The sequence below is a fragment of the Lipotes vexillifer genome, unplaced genomic scaffold (genome assembly GCF_000442215.2).
Source record: "Lipotes vexillifer unplaced genomic scaffold, Lipotes_vexillifer_v1.1 scaffold135, whole genome shotgun sequence".
Taxonomy (NCBI): domain Eukaryota; kingdom Metazoa; phylum Chordata; class Mammalia; order Artiodactyla; family Lipotidae; genus Lipotes; species Lipotes vexillifer.
In genome coordinates, this window is record NW_006774574.1 from 252,523 (window position 1) to 269,995 (window position 17,473).

General features: G+C 39.5%; 1 protein-coding gene across 1 annotated transcript in view; it reads right to left on the reverse strand.

The window, feature by feature from the left end:
* GYS2 (glycogen synthase 2) overlaps positions 1-17,248 on the reverse strand; it is a 56,144-nt gene extending 38,896 nt beyond the window's left edge. The window contains exons 1-3 of the mRNA XM_007449368.1: positions 17,131-17,248; positions 6,429-6,610; positions 1,889-2,080 (exon numbers count right to left, since the gene is read on the reverse strand). Coding sequence (XP_007449430.1) covers positions 1,889-2,080; positions 6,429-6,610; positions 17,131-17,248 — 492 coding nt within the window. The remainder of the gene's footprint in view (positions 1-1,888; positions 2,081-6,428; positions 6,611-17,130) is intronic.
* Positions 17,249-17,473: the final 225 nt, after the last annotated feature.

The window sequence follows — 17,473 nt, forward strand, 5'->3', positions numbered from 1 at the left end:
TTAATAACTTGCTTAGAATCAAATAGAAATTTAATAACACACTTAGGACCCAGGTCTAATTCCAGGTCTAATTCTAACACTAGTCAGGGCACCAGTTTCTTAACCTAAAAGTTACTTTGTTTCACTAAAAATATAGCTACCATATGATCCAGCAATCCCACTCCTGGGCATATATCCAGAGAAAACCATAATTCGAAAAGATACACGCACCCCAATGTTCATTGCAGCACTATTTACAGTAGTCAAGACATGGAAGCAACCTAAACGTCCATCGACAGAGGAATGGATAAAGATGTGGTATATATATACAATGGAATATTACTCAGCTATAAAAAAGAATGAAATATTTCCATTTGCAGCAACATGGATGGACCTAGAGAATATTATACTAAGTGAAGTAAGTCAAAGAGAGAGAGACAAATATTACATGATATCACTTATATGTGGAATATGGAAAATAATACAAATGAATTTATTTACAAAACAGAAACAGACTCACAGACATAGAAAACAAAGTTATGGTTACCAAAGGGTTGGAAGGAGGGATAAATTAGGAAGATGGAATTAACAGATACACACTACCATATATAAAATAGATAAACAACAAGGATTTACTGTGTAGCACAGGGAACTATATTAGTATCTTATAATAACCTATAATGGAAAAAAATATATATATATAACTGAATCACTTTGCTGTACACCTGAAACTAACACAATATTTAAATCAACTGCACTTCAATAAAAAATGTTACTTTGTTTCACCCTTACAAAAAATTAATATTTACATTCCACTCCCCTTAATGACTGTTTCCCTAGTGGGGGAGTAGCATCAATAATGAAAAACACCTGTGTTCAAGGAGCCTGCCCAGAGAATTGGGAAGTCTGGAGAGTTAACCTAAGACAGCAGTTCACATACCTAGGGTACATCAGAATCACCTGGAAGGCTTGACATGCACGCATGTGTGGCATGTGTGGGTGCTCGTGGAGGCTGGCCTCAGCCCTGGGGCAGTTGGCAGAGGAAGAGTTGGTTTCAGCAACTGATGCTAAGCTTGCATCTATTTGTCATTAGGCCAGATCCTGTCAGCAGCCTCACTCTTCTACGGTGTCACCAAGACAAAGCAATAGGACCACCCCTTCACTTCCCCTTCACCTCAAAGCAGCCCTTTATGGCTGTTGGACTTAATTCATCAGAAAGAAGTTATACTGGTCAAGGGGACACACTCCCAACATAGAGTTCTGTGATTTGTCCTTAGACCACAGTCCCACTTTGCTAGGGATGCTCTTCATTCTCCGATTTTTAAGTGAGGCATAATCATCTTGAGGTAATGAAAGGAATAGGAAGAAATCCTCCTGCCATGCTTTCAGGAATTGAGTACAGGCTTGGCTCATTTAACAAGGACTGATTTCCAATGCTCTTGGTTTTTTTTTTTTTACCTCTATGGACTATTTCACTGCTGTGGACTCCTTAGCAACTGCTGAGACCACTTCAGCCTTTAGCAAATGATTAAAAGGTCTAAGAGCCACTGAAGTCACACAAGCACTCACACATAAACAAAATCAAAGATTTCAGGCCATTTTCTACTCCCATGATGCTAGAACTCAAGTACATAGTGCATGATGTATACTGTTTTTTCTTGCATATATGTTGAATATTATCTATGTAACAGGGAATACAACTGGGTGTTTTATCCACTTCATTCTAGTTGAACCTGACATGAGGTAAATATGAATAAGCATTATCATCACCCTGTTCCAAAAGCTGGTATTTAGTTACAGGAAGGCTGAATGTTTTATCAGATTCCTTTGAAATGTTTTAGGGACATTGGCTTAAAGTTTAGAGGATTGTTGCTTCTCCTCTGTTGTACGACTCTACTGTAAACAGTACCTCTTTCAAGAACCAGGCAGTTAACGATCCAAATATCAGTATTTCATTGGCTTCCTGGTCGTGATAAGGGATACCAACATTGCATGCTTCCCAGAGGTCACCTTTCCACTTGTCCAGGTTCCGAGCTGAATAGCTTATGTCAAAGAGCACCACGTAAGGACTGCCTTCTATGAGCCATCTTCCAAAGTGCACCTACCATAAAAGAACACACAGCCATGGAGTAATACTAGGCAACGCAAGGGAGAACAATGTATTTGGGTTTAGAAGCTATAAACTGTATTTAGAACTCAAAAGCAGATTACACAAGCCATATAGGAAACCATAGTGATAACACAGAGCATCTGATGTTTGAGCCCGAAGAGGGAATGGGCTGGCACCCATTCATCTAGAATCTCCAAGTTCCTGCACTTCATTAAATTTGGTTACTTTAAAATGAAGCATTTAAATCATGTAATCTCTGTTCTTCTGTCCCTTATTATCCTCCTGTGACCTTGAGCCCATGGTTTTAGGATTTAATATTATGGTCTATGCTTTTATGATAGAGTCATAAGGTGAACTGCTCTGTCTTTAACAACCTGGAGTTGGATATGTCTACCACGTCACTTATTTTCCTTTATGCAACAGGACTTACGACATTTCCTGCCAGAAAAAAAGTTGTTTCTCTAGACAAATGTGTATAATTTCCTATATTCCTCCTAACAAAGAAAATGTGACACCAAGTGTTTCCCAATATGGTTGCTGCCAGAGGTCGTAACTAAATGTATTGCCCAAGATGCATTTTCTCTTTAATCTAGCAGCTCAAGGTCTAATTCTATTACATTCATCAAATTGATTCTTTTGTTCCTAAATGTTTTACCTTGTGCAAGTTTTAATGCAGTAGCTATTTCAAATTTTTTCCACTTGTAATTATTTGGTCACTTGTATATCCAAGTTTTAACTTCCCCTTTGGTCTCTATTTTTCTATAGTAATTTACTCATGCTCTTTATTTTATGTTTATTCTCCTATTACATGCAAGGCAATTCCATAAATCACTTCAAACCCTTCTGAAGCTGGCAGAAGCTAAGAGCTTCTCTCATTGGGTATTCAGACCTCTCTAGTAAACTGAATGTGTCTACACTGCTTACATTGACATTATGACTCCACCCAAGGCTGAATTTTACAGAGTGTGAAAGCCCGTTTGATCATCGTTCCCTTGCTTGGGACTCAGGAATGTATGGTGATGTCTCTTTCCCAGCCATGCCTGTCAACATTGAAAGACCCTGATTATGTGTCAGTCGCTTCCACTGTAATTCAGTATTTATCATGGCACTCTTTCAGATTTTTTCCTGAGCCCCAAACAACATTTCAATAGTTTTCTCTTTGGGACACTCATTGATTTATGTATTCAATTAACAAATAGCTACCAGCTGCCTAATATGTGACGTATGATACAGTGAGCTAAGACACAGTGAAGTGCTGAACAGAGAATGTAAGCTAGCTTGTCTTGACTTGCAGTGCATTCTCAGCCCTGACATGGAAACATCCTTACATCAGAAATCCATTTAGAATCTTGAGACCAGTCAGTTCCACCATGGCTTTCACCTTCCTCTTCGTTCACAGGTGTTTCAAATGCAAACCCCTTCTAACATCTCACTCATTTCATCCCAACAGTACAACATGCAACCTTCCCTACTCTCCTAATTCTCGATGTTATTCTCACGGCGATATGCTACCATGGTGCCCTCTGGGACCTCAAGTTCCCTTTTAAACTAAATATTCTGCACCTTAAACCTTGTATATACCTCCTAGACATCACCACTCACATGGACATCTCAGTAAGAACTTCTCATTTTTTCACCCCCAGAAACTATATTCCTGGGGTGAGTAGGAAGGAAAGTTAAGATTTTTTAAATTACACTGAAACTTTTAAAACCTTATTCTTTATTCGTATATAAAGACACCTCTGAAATTTTCGTTATGCAAATATGTTACTTTCCTTGTTCTACAAATCTCTTGGTTACTTTTCTACCTTATTCTGGGCAACTTTAAAATCCAGGATTGTATCCTACACACTTACATCATAGCTATTGGACGTTACTGACTTCAAAGAACTTCATGGCAATCTTATCCTTGTCAAAATCCAAACTGTTCCTCCTCTGAAATGTTCAACCTTAGCATTGTATCCCTTGACCACAACTACCATACTTCCACTTCTCTCACTATATTTCTCCCAGTGTATGCCTCCCTTCAAGACCTCCAGTTTCTGGAACCTCCCATTTTCTCCTACATCACCCCCATCTTTCTCCTTTCATCCTTCCTTTCCTATCCATTTCAGACCTAACAATTCATCAACTCAACAATTAATTCAGTCAATCATAAAGTTACCTCTAAGACTTGTGTCACCTTGCCCCGTTGCACAAATGCTGAAATTAAACAACACCAAATCTCCAACTATTTTACTTCCTTCACTTCCACTCTAGCTGCTGGAGAAAGTCACAGTCGTGTATATTTGTGCCATTAAAAAAATCACGACTGGGCTTCCCTGGTGGCGCCGTGGTTGAGAGTCCGCCTGCCGATGCGGGGGATGCGGGTTCGTGCCCCGGTCCCGGAGGATCCCACATGCTGCGGAGCGGCTCGGCCCGTGAGCCATGGCCGCTGAGCCTGCGCGTCCGGAGCCTGTGCTCCGCAACGGGAGAGGCCACAACAGTGAGAGGCCCACATACCGCAAAAACAACAAAAACAACAACAAAAAATTCACGACTGTACCTTAAAAATGTCTAGAAATTCTTTTGCCTATTCCTTGAACACTTTCTGAACGTTTTTTGTCATATTCTCTTATTTTAACACTTGCCTCCTGACTCTCAGAAGATGACCTTTAGCTCTTAAGATCATCAGAAACACTGAGTGAGACCATCCTGAATTCTTCATCAGCTTATCTCTGTTTGCATTCATCCTTTGTTTCCAGTTTGAGTGAGGAGTGAAGAACGATCCTTTTAGTAGTGCTTTGGATCTCGTTCCCTCTCCTGTCCTCAGTGATCTTACTCTCTTCAATCACCCATTCCTTCTGAACTTTCAGCTTCTCTCTGCGCCCCCCTAGATATTTCCTTTTGTCATATAAATGTGCTCACTCATATTTAAGAAAATACCAACTCTCAAAACCATGTCACTCTGAAACAACTTATCTTTCCTCTTCACAGAAAAATCTCATAGTCACACTTCTGTATCCTTTATCTCACCACTCATTCATTCCTCAAGCTACTGCAATCTGATTTAACCCTCCTTTTTCCCCTGAAGCTGTAGTTAGCAAGCTGACCACAAATGGCCTGAATATTGCTAAACCAAGCTGACCCTGGCTCAATCCTTTGTTGATTCAGTCCCTCCTCTATACTTGAAACTCTCTCCTTCCTTGTCTTGACATCTCTATTCCTGTTGTGATGGCAACAAATTACTGCCTTCCTAGTAGTTTAAAACAACGCAAATCTGTTATCTGACAGATTTGGGAGCAAGTCCTCTGAAATGGGTCTTATATAAGGGTTAAAACCGACATATCAGCAGAGTTGCATTCCACTTGCAGTCCCTAGGGGAGAATCTGTTCTCTACCCTTTCCCAGCTTCTAGAGGCCACCTGCATTCCTTGGCTTGTGGCCCCTTCCTTCCTCCATCTCAAAGCTCTCATCACTCCAATTTCTGTTTCCATTGTCACATCTCATCTCTGATTCTAATTGTACTGCCTCCTTCTTTTTTTTTTTTTTTTTTTTTTTTTTTTTTTGCGGTACGCGGACCTCTCACTGCTGTGGCCTCTCCCATTGCGGAGCACAGGCTCCGGACGCGCAGGCTCAGCGGCCATGGCTCACAGGCCCAGCCGCTCCGCGGCATGTGGGATCTTCCTGGACCGGGGCACGAACCCGTGTCCCCTGCATCGGCAGGCAGACTCTCAACCACTGTGCCACCAGGGAAGCCCTACTGCCTCCTTCTTATAAGGACCCTTGTAATTACACTGGACCTACCCAGATAATCCAGGATAATCTTCCCATCTCAAGAACCTTAACACAGTCACAGCCACAAAGTCCTTCTTTATAAGGTAACATATTCACAGGTTCTGAGGATTAGCACTTGGACATCCTTGCTTCTAATAACCAGCTGCACTTCTACTTTTGCAGTCTCTGACTTCTTTTTGTGTAGCTATTCTAACATGTTCACATTGCCCAAAGATCTGGCTCAAAACCTTTGCTCTTAGTCTATAATCTTCCACTGAATAATGTTATCAACACCCATAATGTCAACTACAATTTAGACACAAATCACTTTTCCCCAAACATCTCTATTCTATACCCTCTGCTGAGTTCCAAACCTAGTATACTTCTGGATGGATATATTATGGTTTTCACAAAGTGCCTCAAATGTAACCTATTTAAAATCAAGTTCATCATCTTTCTCTAAACCAACTCCTTTCCCCTAAGAAGATGAGTAGCCTTTTCTTGTGAGTTTGTGTACATTGTGGTGTTTTCCCACAACAGTTTACTAAGGCTTGCTTAATGAAGGGTCGGACAGTATCCTTTACCTGGCAGCCATGTTTGTTCATTGCGTCCACTGCTCTTCTCACAGCATCATTTACAGGTTCACATTCTTCTACCTGAGTCTTCATATTATGCTCAAAATATGGACCAAGCAGAAAGTAATTGTCTCCCCATTCATCTGCTGTTGTTTTGGCCTTTGTCTGAATCACAGTATAGATGCCACCAACTGTTAAAAAGAAAAGGTCCCATTATCATTCAGGTTAGTAGTTCATTTTAAGTGATGAAGGGATGGACACAAGTCTTCATTTTTCTTCTATGTTACTTAAGCCAACATTTTTTCATTGAAGTATAGTTGATATAAAATATTGGGTTAGTACTCATTTTTAAGTTAGCATTTGGGGTCCATCAAGCGCAAGGGTTTATTTAACTTTCTAAAAGAAAAATTTTTAAGGGACATTATCAAAGAGTTACTATTTTGTTCAATTTCATGCTGGGTGCTTGTCAGAAAGCAGCAGGTTGGCAGCAGCAGAGAAGTACAAATATTTCAAGGAAACCTGAAAAGACAATTGGAATAAAGCAGTACTTGGCTTAAACCTCTATCCACATGGAAGTGTCAAAGGTGAGACAAACAGCTATTGTCATGACACATGCCCTCAGCAGCAGTAATCACATTTTACCCCTTCTCCAACAGTGGTCCAAGGGGATAAAATATGACCAAGTAACAGCCACTGCTCAAATTATAAGTCTCCCAGGATAAAGAGCCTCTTCCCTTCTAGGGACCAAGCAAGTACCTTTTGACAAGGAGAAGCTGATGGATTTTGAGGGGGGATGCTTGGCCCAATCCTCATGTCAAACCCAATGAAACAAATACAAGTTTTCATATGGTATTTCATTTTGCCTCTCTGGCATTGCTGCTACAACTATTAAAACACAAAGCCAAAAAATATGTATACTCTTGGAAAATATGCATACTGTTATACCCAGCATGTTTACATCTGGAAAACTGTCCTGGGGGAAAAATAAGAAGATGTGTGTATAAGGATATTTATTAAAGAATTATGGTGGTGAAAAATTGTAACCAACTTTAATTGAACTAGTTAACTCACGTAACCTGTCTACGGCTCAGTTAGCTCTCCTGTTCAAGGGGGCTAAAACAGTACATCACTTGGGGAGGAAGAGCAGGTTGGAGCAGCAGTATTAAAAATTAGGCCTCATTGAAAAGGTGATGTTTGGAGTAAGTACTTAAAAGGGTAAGGAAATCAGGCAAGGGGATATCATGGGGGAGAAATTTTTAGGCAGAGAGAACAGTCAGAGGCAAGGCTCTATTTTGGGAGCAGAGGGTACAAGCAGAGAGTCCTAGGCGTTCAAAAGGAGGGGTTCAGTAAACAGGTAGGAGGAATAGAGAGGACCAAGGGGAAAAAGACCTTCAGTAAACTGGACAGGATATTTCCCATGCCAGCTCAAAGCAATCACCTCGTATGAGAATATGAAAACAATGTGAATCAATTTCTTGAGCGATACTTTGTCCATGAACCACAGGCAAAGGAACGACTCAAGAAATCCTGTATAAAATTCCCAAGCCAATACAGATTCTGGCACCAATCATCAACCCCACTTCCAAGGACAATTGTGTTACTTGTATATTAAGAAGAAAAAGTCTTATTTTTCATCATGGTTTTTCATAAGGTATTTCAATTCTTCAGGATGTAGGTTTTGATAGCTACTGCATCTCTTAAATTTCTTATTTCAATAAAGTAGACCTTTATTAATAAATCTTACTGATAGTCATAACAGAGAGCCAAAAGGTAGAATTTCCATTTGCATATTTTTTTGAAAGTCTGAATCACTCAAAATACACATTTTGGTAAATTGCCTTTTGACAGGTGAGACACAAAAGGCAAATGTTAATACTATTACATGATACAACCGGGTTCATTAATTTATAAAAGAAAAGAGCTAATGTAACTCCCAACATGTAAATATTACATGTAATTTTCATATAAGCCTCCATAAATTTATTGTCCTTAGAAATTTGATCTTTAAGAAAAATCTTTTTGACCATACCTAAAAGAAATTTAAACTGTCACTTGAGCAGAATCTGATAATAAGGACACTATCAATCTCAGCTCAGGTGGCTGATGAGGACAGCGTGGGACCAGAAAGAGGCTCTGCAAACCTGCAAAGCAGAGCTTTTCAGACTGCACCAGAACAGACAGGATTCACTTAACCATTCAACCACGAATCTGAGTCTACATAAATTGATGGCAACATCAAGGATGCCTAAATATTTCCCCAAATTCCAGAAAAATTTAGGAACCGTCAAAACCACTTGTTGAGGAAAAAAAAAATTAGAGAAATAGTTTGCAAGAGCAACTAAAAAGAAGAACTTTTCTCTGACGTCTTGGAGTCACATCTTAGCAACATATTTAAAAGTATATATATTTATATAAGCTTTATTCAAGCCCACTGTCAATAAAAATTGAAAATCTCCAAATAATTCCCCCTCTTTGTAGACTGTTTTCCTTCATGTTTATATTATCCAGGAGACTATGTTATCGGGTTCTGATGGCATACACTTATTAAATGTCTTATTCACATTTCAGGTCTTGAAAACTCTCTTTTATTTGCAACTGTGTACCTTGCCCAGAGACCTTTGAACATCCTTGTTTGTTAGATTATGTGTTGCAAATTAAAATACACTCGGGCTAATGCAAACACATTTTTATTTGCTAAAGGATGTAAGGGAGAAGAGAAATTTTTTATTTCAAAAAAAAAATGGTTAGATTTGAGAATTGAAATGCAAAGATAAACACAATTAATTTGCTGCTTCTTTTTCCCAGTTGAGCCCTTCAACCTTGAGATAAATAGTCCCCAAATAGCCTTAGAGTGCTTACAAATACTATGGCTATGTTCTTTCAGTCTATCAGGAATAAAAACATAAAATTTTTTAAAATTTCATCCCATATTGGTTGAGGCTTGATTGTAAATAAATATTCCCCCCACCCCCGCAGGCTTCTCCCCGTACAGTCTTTCTGTGGGGAGGTCCTCTTACTGCTATTTCACAGGTTCAAGTCCATTTCAGGCCCTCCCTGTCCTTCCCAGACTTATATGCCAACAACTTTCCTTAATTTTCACTCTATTTACCACCATATACCCCAAACTCCTCTCTCGGCATGCTCATGAAAGATGAGTATGATAGCTGAGAAATAGGGTCATTCCTATTTTCAAATCTGGAGTACAAACCAAAGGTTCACCAACACATATTTTTTAATGAATTATTGTTTTACCACAGTGTAGGTCATTGAATTTGGACTTACCCTTCACTTTCAAACATGTACTTTGTCTTTTATTGATCTATACTTTCCTGAAACAACATGGAAGCTGTCTTTAATGTAAGGGCAAAGTATCAAGCCTTTCATCAGAAAGAAAAGATGAGCTATCATAGCACAGATGTCAATGAAGTATTTAAAACCTCAAGTTTTTATCTAGAAACACTGTTGATATTGTTAAAAGCAGAATTCCAAGGCAGTATGGAAGGTGGGCACCAGCCATAAAAAGGAGATATATGTTATAATATATAAATATAAGTATATATATATATAGACTCTTCACTATTTTTAAATGGTTAAAAGTCAGAGAATTTAGAAGTCTATGATTTCAGTGTGCATAGCTACTAATCTGACCCTCCTGTCCCAAGACATAGTTACAGAAGCAGGGATAGTCATTACACAGTTAGACATCATTCTCTGAGGCAGCAGGTCTTGGTAGGAAAGAGATTAAATGCTACTGGTGACGATGGCCACCAAATGTTCGTGTGCCTAGCAGTCAGCTGGGTCTGTGGTTCAAATCAAAGCAGCTGCAGTCCCGGGCAGTGGGAGATGATACACTAAGAGCATGCCCACAAGCACGCCCCACCCTGATTACATCCACAACGGCAGCTCTGAATATTTTATACAGGAAGGGCTTAGTCATGGCAATCTGGATGAAAGGGAAGTGGAGAGACAGTACTCATCTTGAACGTATGTGTGTGATAAGCATGGTTCTTACAGAGACTGTGTGTTTCATGTGGTGTGGTTCAGGATGCTTTTGACATGACACGGCCACTGCATATCCACACCAGGCAAAGAAACCCCAACCTCTAATTACAGCGTTGTCCATGATTGTAGTAACTTTGATCCATGTATTTTTTTTCTCTTTCTTCTTCTGCATTTAAAAATAGAAACATGCAATTGCTCAAAGTGAGAGCTAGTGTGCAAATGAATGTCCCCATTTTATGAATAAACTTTATAAGAGATAATAATAAGGTAACAGAGTGTTAATAGATGCTAAGCACAGTTCTAAGTGATTTACAGTTGGTGTTTATTTTAGTTTTCACAGCACTATTAAGGAAGATGCTATTATTATCTTTATTTTTAGATGGGGAAACTGAGACACAGAGAGGCTATGAGATGGATCCAGTATTACAAAGGTAATGATGGAGTTGGGATTACAATCCAGGCAGTCTGACTCCAGAGCCCACAAGCTTTAGATAGCAGGACTGTAAGTATAATTGTCCCTTGGTACCCACAGCAGGTTGGTTTTGGGACACCACTCCCCAACCACCACTGTGGATACCAAAATCCAAGGATGCTCAAGTCCCTTATATAAAATGGCATAGTATTTGCATATAACCTATGCCTATCCTCCTATATACATTAAATCATCTCTATGTTACTTATAACACCTAACACAATGTAAATGGGGGTGTAACTAGTTTGCTGATACGTGGTAAATTCAAAGTTTGCTTTTTGGAGCTTTCTGGAATTTTATTTTGACTGTTTTTGATCCAGAGTTGGTTGAATCCACAGATGTGGAACCGTGGATACGGACGGCCGACTGTAACTCTATTGAACAACATACTGATGAATCTTTGAAAATGGTGGTGGGAGGGGCAGAGGGAGAAAGTGAGCAGTATGACACAAAGATAAGCATCTTTAAGTCTTGGGGAGGGTGGAATCCTTTCTACTCTGCTCTCGAGAAAGGCCATTTGGAAAACAGCACTTAAGGGAAATAGGTTTTTTATTTTGGCTCTAAACATTCTGGGTTAATAAAAAGGAACCCAAGGTTAAGGGAACTTTAGAGCAGTGGTTCTCACATCAATCACAGGGACCTCTGGAAATCTGATGAAATCATTCAGTCCTTTTCTCTGACAAAGCACATACACATATGAGCACACAATATTCACATACAATTTTGGAAGGTTTGCAAACTCCTGGAAGTTCACTTTCATCAAGGTCTCCACCTTTAGAACTCCTGCCTCAGATTACAGTAGTGGACTTGATCATAATCAGTTTCTACCACATCGTTTTGACTGTAGTTTTCTGAATTATTCCATGTGCCTTTTGTACCATGTAACCCAGAACTATGGTGTCCAGTTTGAGGAGGGAGCAGGGAGAAATATTATGTCAGGCAATAAGCTGGTGCGGACAAAGAATGTCACCTGCCATTTCAGTAAACAAAGGATGTTTTGTGCATGAAGTCATCAGCCACCGCACCTGCCCCAATGGTACACCCTGAGGGGAATTCAGGATGGAGAAAAACAGGATACTGGCCCTAGATAGTTAAGAAGCAGATCAAAGGAATGATTTCAATGATTTCTGCAAGCCCAGACTCTTGCATCTTTCCAAACATAGAAAATACTTAAAGTCATTAACTTGAGATGTCTGTCTTTGTAATTAGCAGTAACCTCTTTTTTTTCTTTTTCTTTTTTTTTTGCGGTATGCGGACCTCTCACTGTTGTGGCCTCTCCCGTTGCAGAGCACAGGCTTCAGATGTGCAGGCTCAGCAGCCACGGCTCATGGGCCCAGCCGCTCCGCGGCATGTGGGATCTTCCCGGACCAGGACACGAACCCGTGTCCCCTGCATTGGCAGGCGGACTCCCAACCACTGCGCCACCAGGGAAGCCCATAGCAAGTAACCGTTTGATGTCTGACTACATGTTCATGTTTTTTTGTTTTTCAGCAAAAATTGCTATATATCCTGGCTCTTGCCTTACCTCTTTGGAACAGTCCCTCAGAGTGAACTGAGAGGCTATAGTCCTCAGAAAGTCTGCTGACTAAAACACAGTTCTCAACTTTTAGGTTGTACAATCTTTTTTTTCAGTTGACACTGGTTTGGTGCTAAAACAAATTGTTTTTAGGCAACTTTTAGAGGGAAGCATCCATTTAGTGACTAAATTTCAGAAGTGTTCACATTTCTTAGATTAGCATACGTTATTTTTGACAACATTCATTAAACTCTTTTTAATTAAACTCTTTTTTGACCCTAAATATCCTCAACATGGTCATTGGTCCACAATCTACAATGATTTGGGCAAGTCTGTATAGAAGAAATGATTGTAGCAAAGAAGTTGAAAGTAAACCTTATCTCCAATACTGGGGCAAAACTCTCCATCCTAGACCATGGCACAGTTACTTTCCTGCTAGCCTGTCCCGCAACTAGTAATAGTGCTTTTTGTGGTGTATATATACAATGGAATGCTACTCAACCATGAAAAAAAAATGAAATTTTGCCATTTGCAGCAACATGGATGGACTTGGAAGGCATTATGTTAAGTGAAATTGGTCAGAGAGAGAAAGACAAATCCTGCATGATATCGCTTATGTGTGGAATCTAAAAGATACAACAAACTAGTGAATAAAACCAAAAGGAAGCAAACTCACAGACATAGAGAACAAATTAGTGGTTACCAGTGGGGAGACGGAAGGGGGGAGGAGCAATGTAGGGGTGGGGGGAAAAGTTATTATGGGATTATATGAAATCATGTGTGTGAAAGTTGCAAACTGTAAAGCACTATAGAATTTAAAGAATTTTTCATGCAGTTAAAAAAAAAATTTAAAAAACCCCACATCTGACTCCTTAACACTTTCCATTATCTAGAACTTCAATGGCTTCCCATCCTTCGTGGATTGGAAATGTAACTCCTTAAGGCTCTTAACTCACCATACACTCCACAGTCCAGCCCTTGCTGGTCTCTCTTGTCTCCTCTCATGCTCCACTCCTTTTCCGCATCTGAGCTTCCCTTAGATCACTGAACAGAGTATACTTCCTCACCTCTGCACCTTGGCATGTACAGTTCCCACACATAGAACTCTGTCCCCTCTTTATCACTGCCTCATCTCTACCCAACAGCTATTCATCCTTCAGGTGTCAGCTCAAATGTCTTTTCATCAAAGGTTCTTCCCAAGCCTCCAACTAGGTAAAAACCTCCCCCATCCCCACTAAATTACAGGCAGACCTCAGAGGTAATTGTAGGCTGTGCTCCAGATCACCCCAATAGAGCGAGTATTGCAATAAAGAGAATCATGAATTTTTTGGTTTCCCTGTGCCTATAAAAGGTACGTTTACACTATACCACAAACTGTTAAGAGTGCAATAGCATTTGTCTAAAAAAAATAATGTACATACCTTAATTTAAAAATGCCTTATTGCTAAAAAAGGCTGCCCATCATCTGAGCCTTCAGCAAGTTGTAATCTTTTTGCTATAGTAACATCAAAGATCACTGATCACCATAGCAATACATTAATAATGAAAAAGTTTGATATATTGTGAGGATTATTAGACTGTGACACAGAGACACGAAGTTTGATGCAGGGGTGCCACAAACCTTCAATTTGTAAGAAAAAATGCAACATTGGCTAAGTACAATAAAGCGAAACAGTAAAATGCAACATTGGCTAAGTACAATAAAGTGAAACAGTAAAATGCAACATTGGCTAAGTACGATATAGCGAAATGGTAAAATGAAGTCTGCCTTTATAGTCCTAGAGCACCTTGTTCTCATTCTTACACTCATTACATCTGACTACAATTGCATGTTCAATGTCCATCTTCCTACAAGTTCGTAAATTCTGGAAGATTGGGAATCAATTCTGTATTGTTAAATTCTAAGCCCCTTGTTTTCCAGTGTCTGATACCCAATAGACACTTGGTGAATCTTTACTGAATAAGAGCAATAGATTTCAAGGTTAATGTGAACAAGTAGAAAAGGCTATTTTGACGTCTGAGAATTAACACCCAATAACTTAACTATGACTCTCTTGTTTGTTATATTTTACACATTTCCATTGTTCATGGGCAAAATTCTGACAGTAAGGAATTTTTTTCCCCTAAGAAATCTTTTGTCTTCTTGGATATGAATACATTTTGTTGTTTCCACAAAACATTGTAAGATGGCTGGAGCATACTACATTCATTTTATCATGAAGAAACTGATATTCAGACAGTTTAAGGGATTTTTTTCTAAGTCTTAGAAAACCCTGACCTTTTTGACTAAAGTCCTGTGTCCTTTCACCTACAGGGCACTTCCTTAGAAACTGGACGTTTTAATTTTTAATGCTTGTGTGGTAATAAAAAAGAGAAGTGGACCCGGAGGAGACCGAAATGCTAGTCCCAACCCTGCCATTTGCTTGATCATTTAATGCCTTGTAGGCATCCTTTTCATCTATGAAGTGGGGGAATTGGAGTCATGATCTCAGAGATGCCTCCTATCACTGCTATGAACTACAGGGAAGTAAAAGTTCAAAGTAAATTTTTTCAAAGAAACTGTAGTGTCAATGTCTTGTCAGGGATGGACACAATAATTGTCCATTTATATAAAAATTTCTTAAAAATATGACCATGGGGGCTTCCCTGGTGGCGCAGTGGTTGAGAGTCCGCCTGCCGATGCAGGGGACACGGGGTCGTGCCCTGGTCCGGGAAGATCCCACATGCCGCGGAGCGGCTGGGCCCATGAGCCATGGCCGCTGAGCCTGCGCGTCCGGAGCCTGTGCTCCGCAACGGGAGAGGCCACAACAGTGAGAGGCCCGCGTACTGCAAAAAAAAAAAAAAAAAAAAAAACCATGATAAATATTAAAGGTATGTTGGAAATGATATCAATTTGGGTAAATCACTCTGTGGGTCCCATTTTAACAAGAAGATTCCCTTCCTCTTGCATGGGAAATGAAAGAAAATAAGTATCGAAGGCAACTTGGAGGTTGAAAAATAAATGTATTCATACCTTTATGCAAAAGAAAAAAACCCATTGAGCATTTTCTATGTGCCAGGCACTGTTCTAGGCCCTGAGAGCTGCATGCATGTAGTCAGGATACAAGATCTGTGGGATAAACAGTTTCACCTGTGTGTGCCCAGCACCAGGAGACAATGCCCCAGCAATGTTTGCTAGAAGGAAGGAGAGGGGCTCTGCTCAGGAGAACCCACACAGAGGTCTTCTGAACTGATTCTTGGTGCAAAAGAGTGCCCCCCAGTTTTTTCCACCAATAAGCTATATCCTTGAGTTCCTGCTTACTCTGAAGAAAACAACCTCTCTTTCAAGCCACAGTCTGGGATTTATATGTAGCAGAGATGGCTCTGTTCCCAGGAGGTTTGGGCGTATTTAAAAACCTTGGACTGGAAAAAGAACAGTAGGAACAGCTATTGGTATAATGCTTCACGCTTCCATATTAAGGTTTCTGTCCCCTTTCCTCCTTCCTCACTAAACTACAAAGAGGAAGACTGTGATTTGTTCTCTGACATTCATTCCGTGCATTTCTAAATAAGAGGAATTCATTTTTAATTTTTAGTTTATGATTTTATGAATTTTATGAATGCATACACATGAGAACTTTGAGCATAAGGTAAAAATCAGATTGTAAATACAGTTTCTCTGATTTTGAGGTTTTACTGGCTCTGATTAGCGAAAAGGAAGAAGTAATGTATCACATTCATGTTTATTTCAGATCCTTTGGACTACTGCAGTAAACATGTCATAAAAAATAAAACCAAAAAAATAAATTTCAAAAAAATGAACATGTAGTAGATCACATCACATGTTATCATTTCAGATCCTTTAAATTCCACAAGTTATCACTGCCTTACCCATCAATCTTTTGGCCTGGTTTTTCATGACCTTGAAGAACTCAACCTTCAGAACGGTTCCTTTTTCTTTACCAATATTCCTTCAGTATTAGTGGTAATAGTCTTGACACTTTTAAACGAGACAATATCAATCCACGAGGAATTGTTTTTTAATAATTTTACAGATACCTTTATCATAAAAATCATTTAGGTCACAGTTCTCTGCCTTGCCATCTCCAATCCAGGGTAAGTGATACTATACCTTATTAGGAAATTGTTTTAGTTTTGGCAATTTGATTTCCTTTCTTATTTTATAATTTCTATGTTTATATAGTATTGAAGAAAAAATTACGTGCATTCTTCTTAATAGGAGCTCAATATTATGCCTTCTGAACTGGTTCTAAGTTAAAACTTTAATTCCAAGCTAATCTTGAATTATTAGAAATGTTGTTAAATATTTCATATAATCGTTAATGGAGTGTGGGGTTAAAGGCACAGTTCTTCCTAAAATAAAGTACAAAATTGTGCTTTTCTTTGCTGAGAAAAATCATAAGACCAGAAAGGTAAATATTAACTCTATATTCCTGTCTTGTCATAACACGGATTTCAAATTTTAATTTAAATGCACATTCTCTGGCCATGACTAATATTTTCAATTTTCTCTTCCTTCAACACATACACCAGTTTAAGGTTTCATTGCCTTTCATTTCAACCTTGTCGAAATAGACAAGGTTAAACAGAATCTAAACATACTCGGTTTGAATACTTTCCTCACTCACCGGCAATTCACTCTTACTAGAGAGCATTCTGTGAAATCCTAATCTACATTCTTCAGCAATCTGGCAAATAGCCACCCCAGGGGCCGTACAAACCTTTATTGGTCACTTCCCAAGCGACTTCAAAGAGCAGTAAATCCTCCACAAGGAGTCCGACTTCCCACCGGGGAAGCCCACCCAGGGATGTCACAGATAGGGATCGGCCTCGGAGCATTCTTCCTTCAGTTCTCTGGCACTTTTGAATCCCTCTTTCAATGAACTGTAATCCTAGGAGTGGTGCGCGTTAGGGACTCAGAGGTTCAGAGCTGGTAGATCACAGGCTTTGGTAGCTTCTCGTAGGAATAAACCAGCAGAAAGAAATCTCATGGCCTTCCCAGAGAATTTCCAATGGAAGGCAGAATTCTCGGCTCCTTTTACAGTCTTTCTGGGAAGGTCCAGT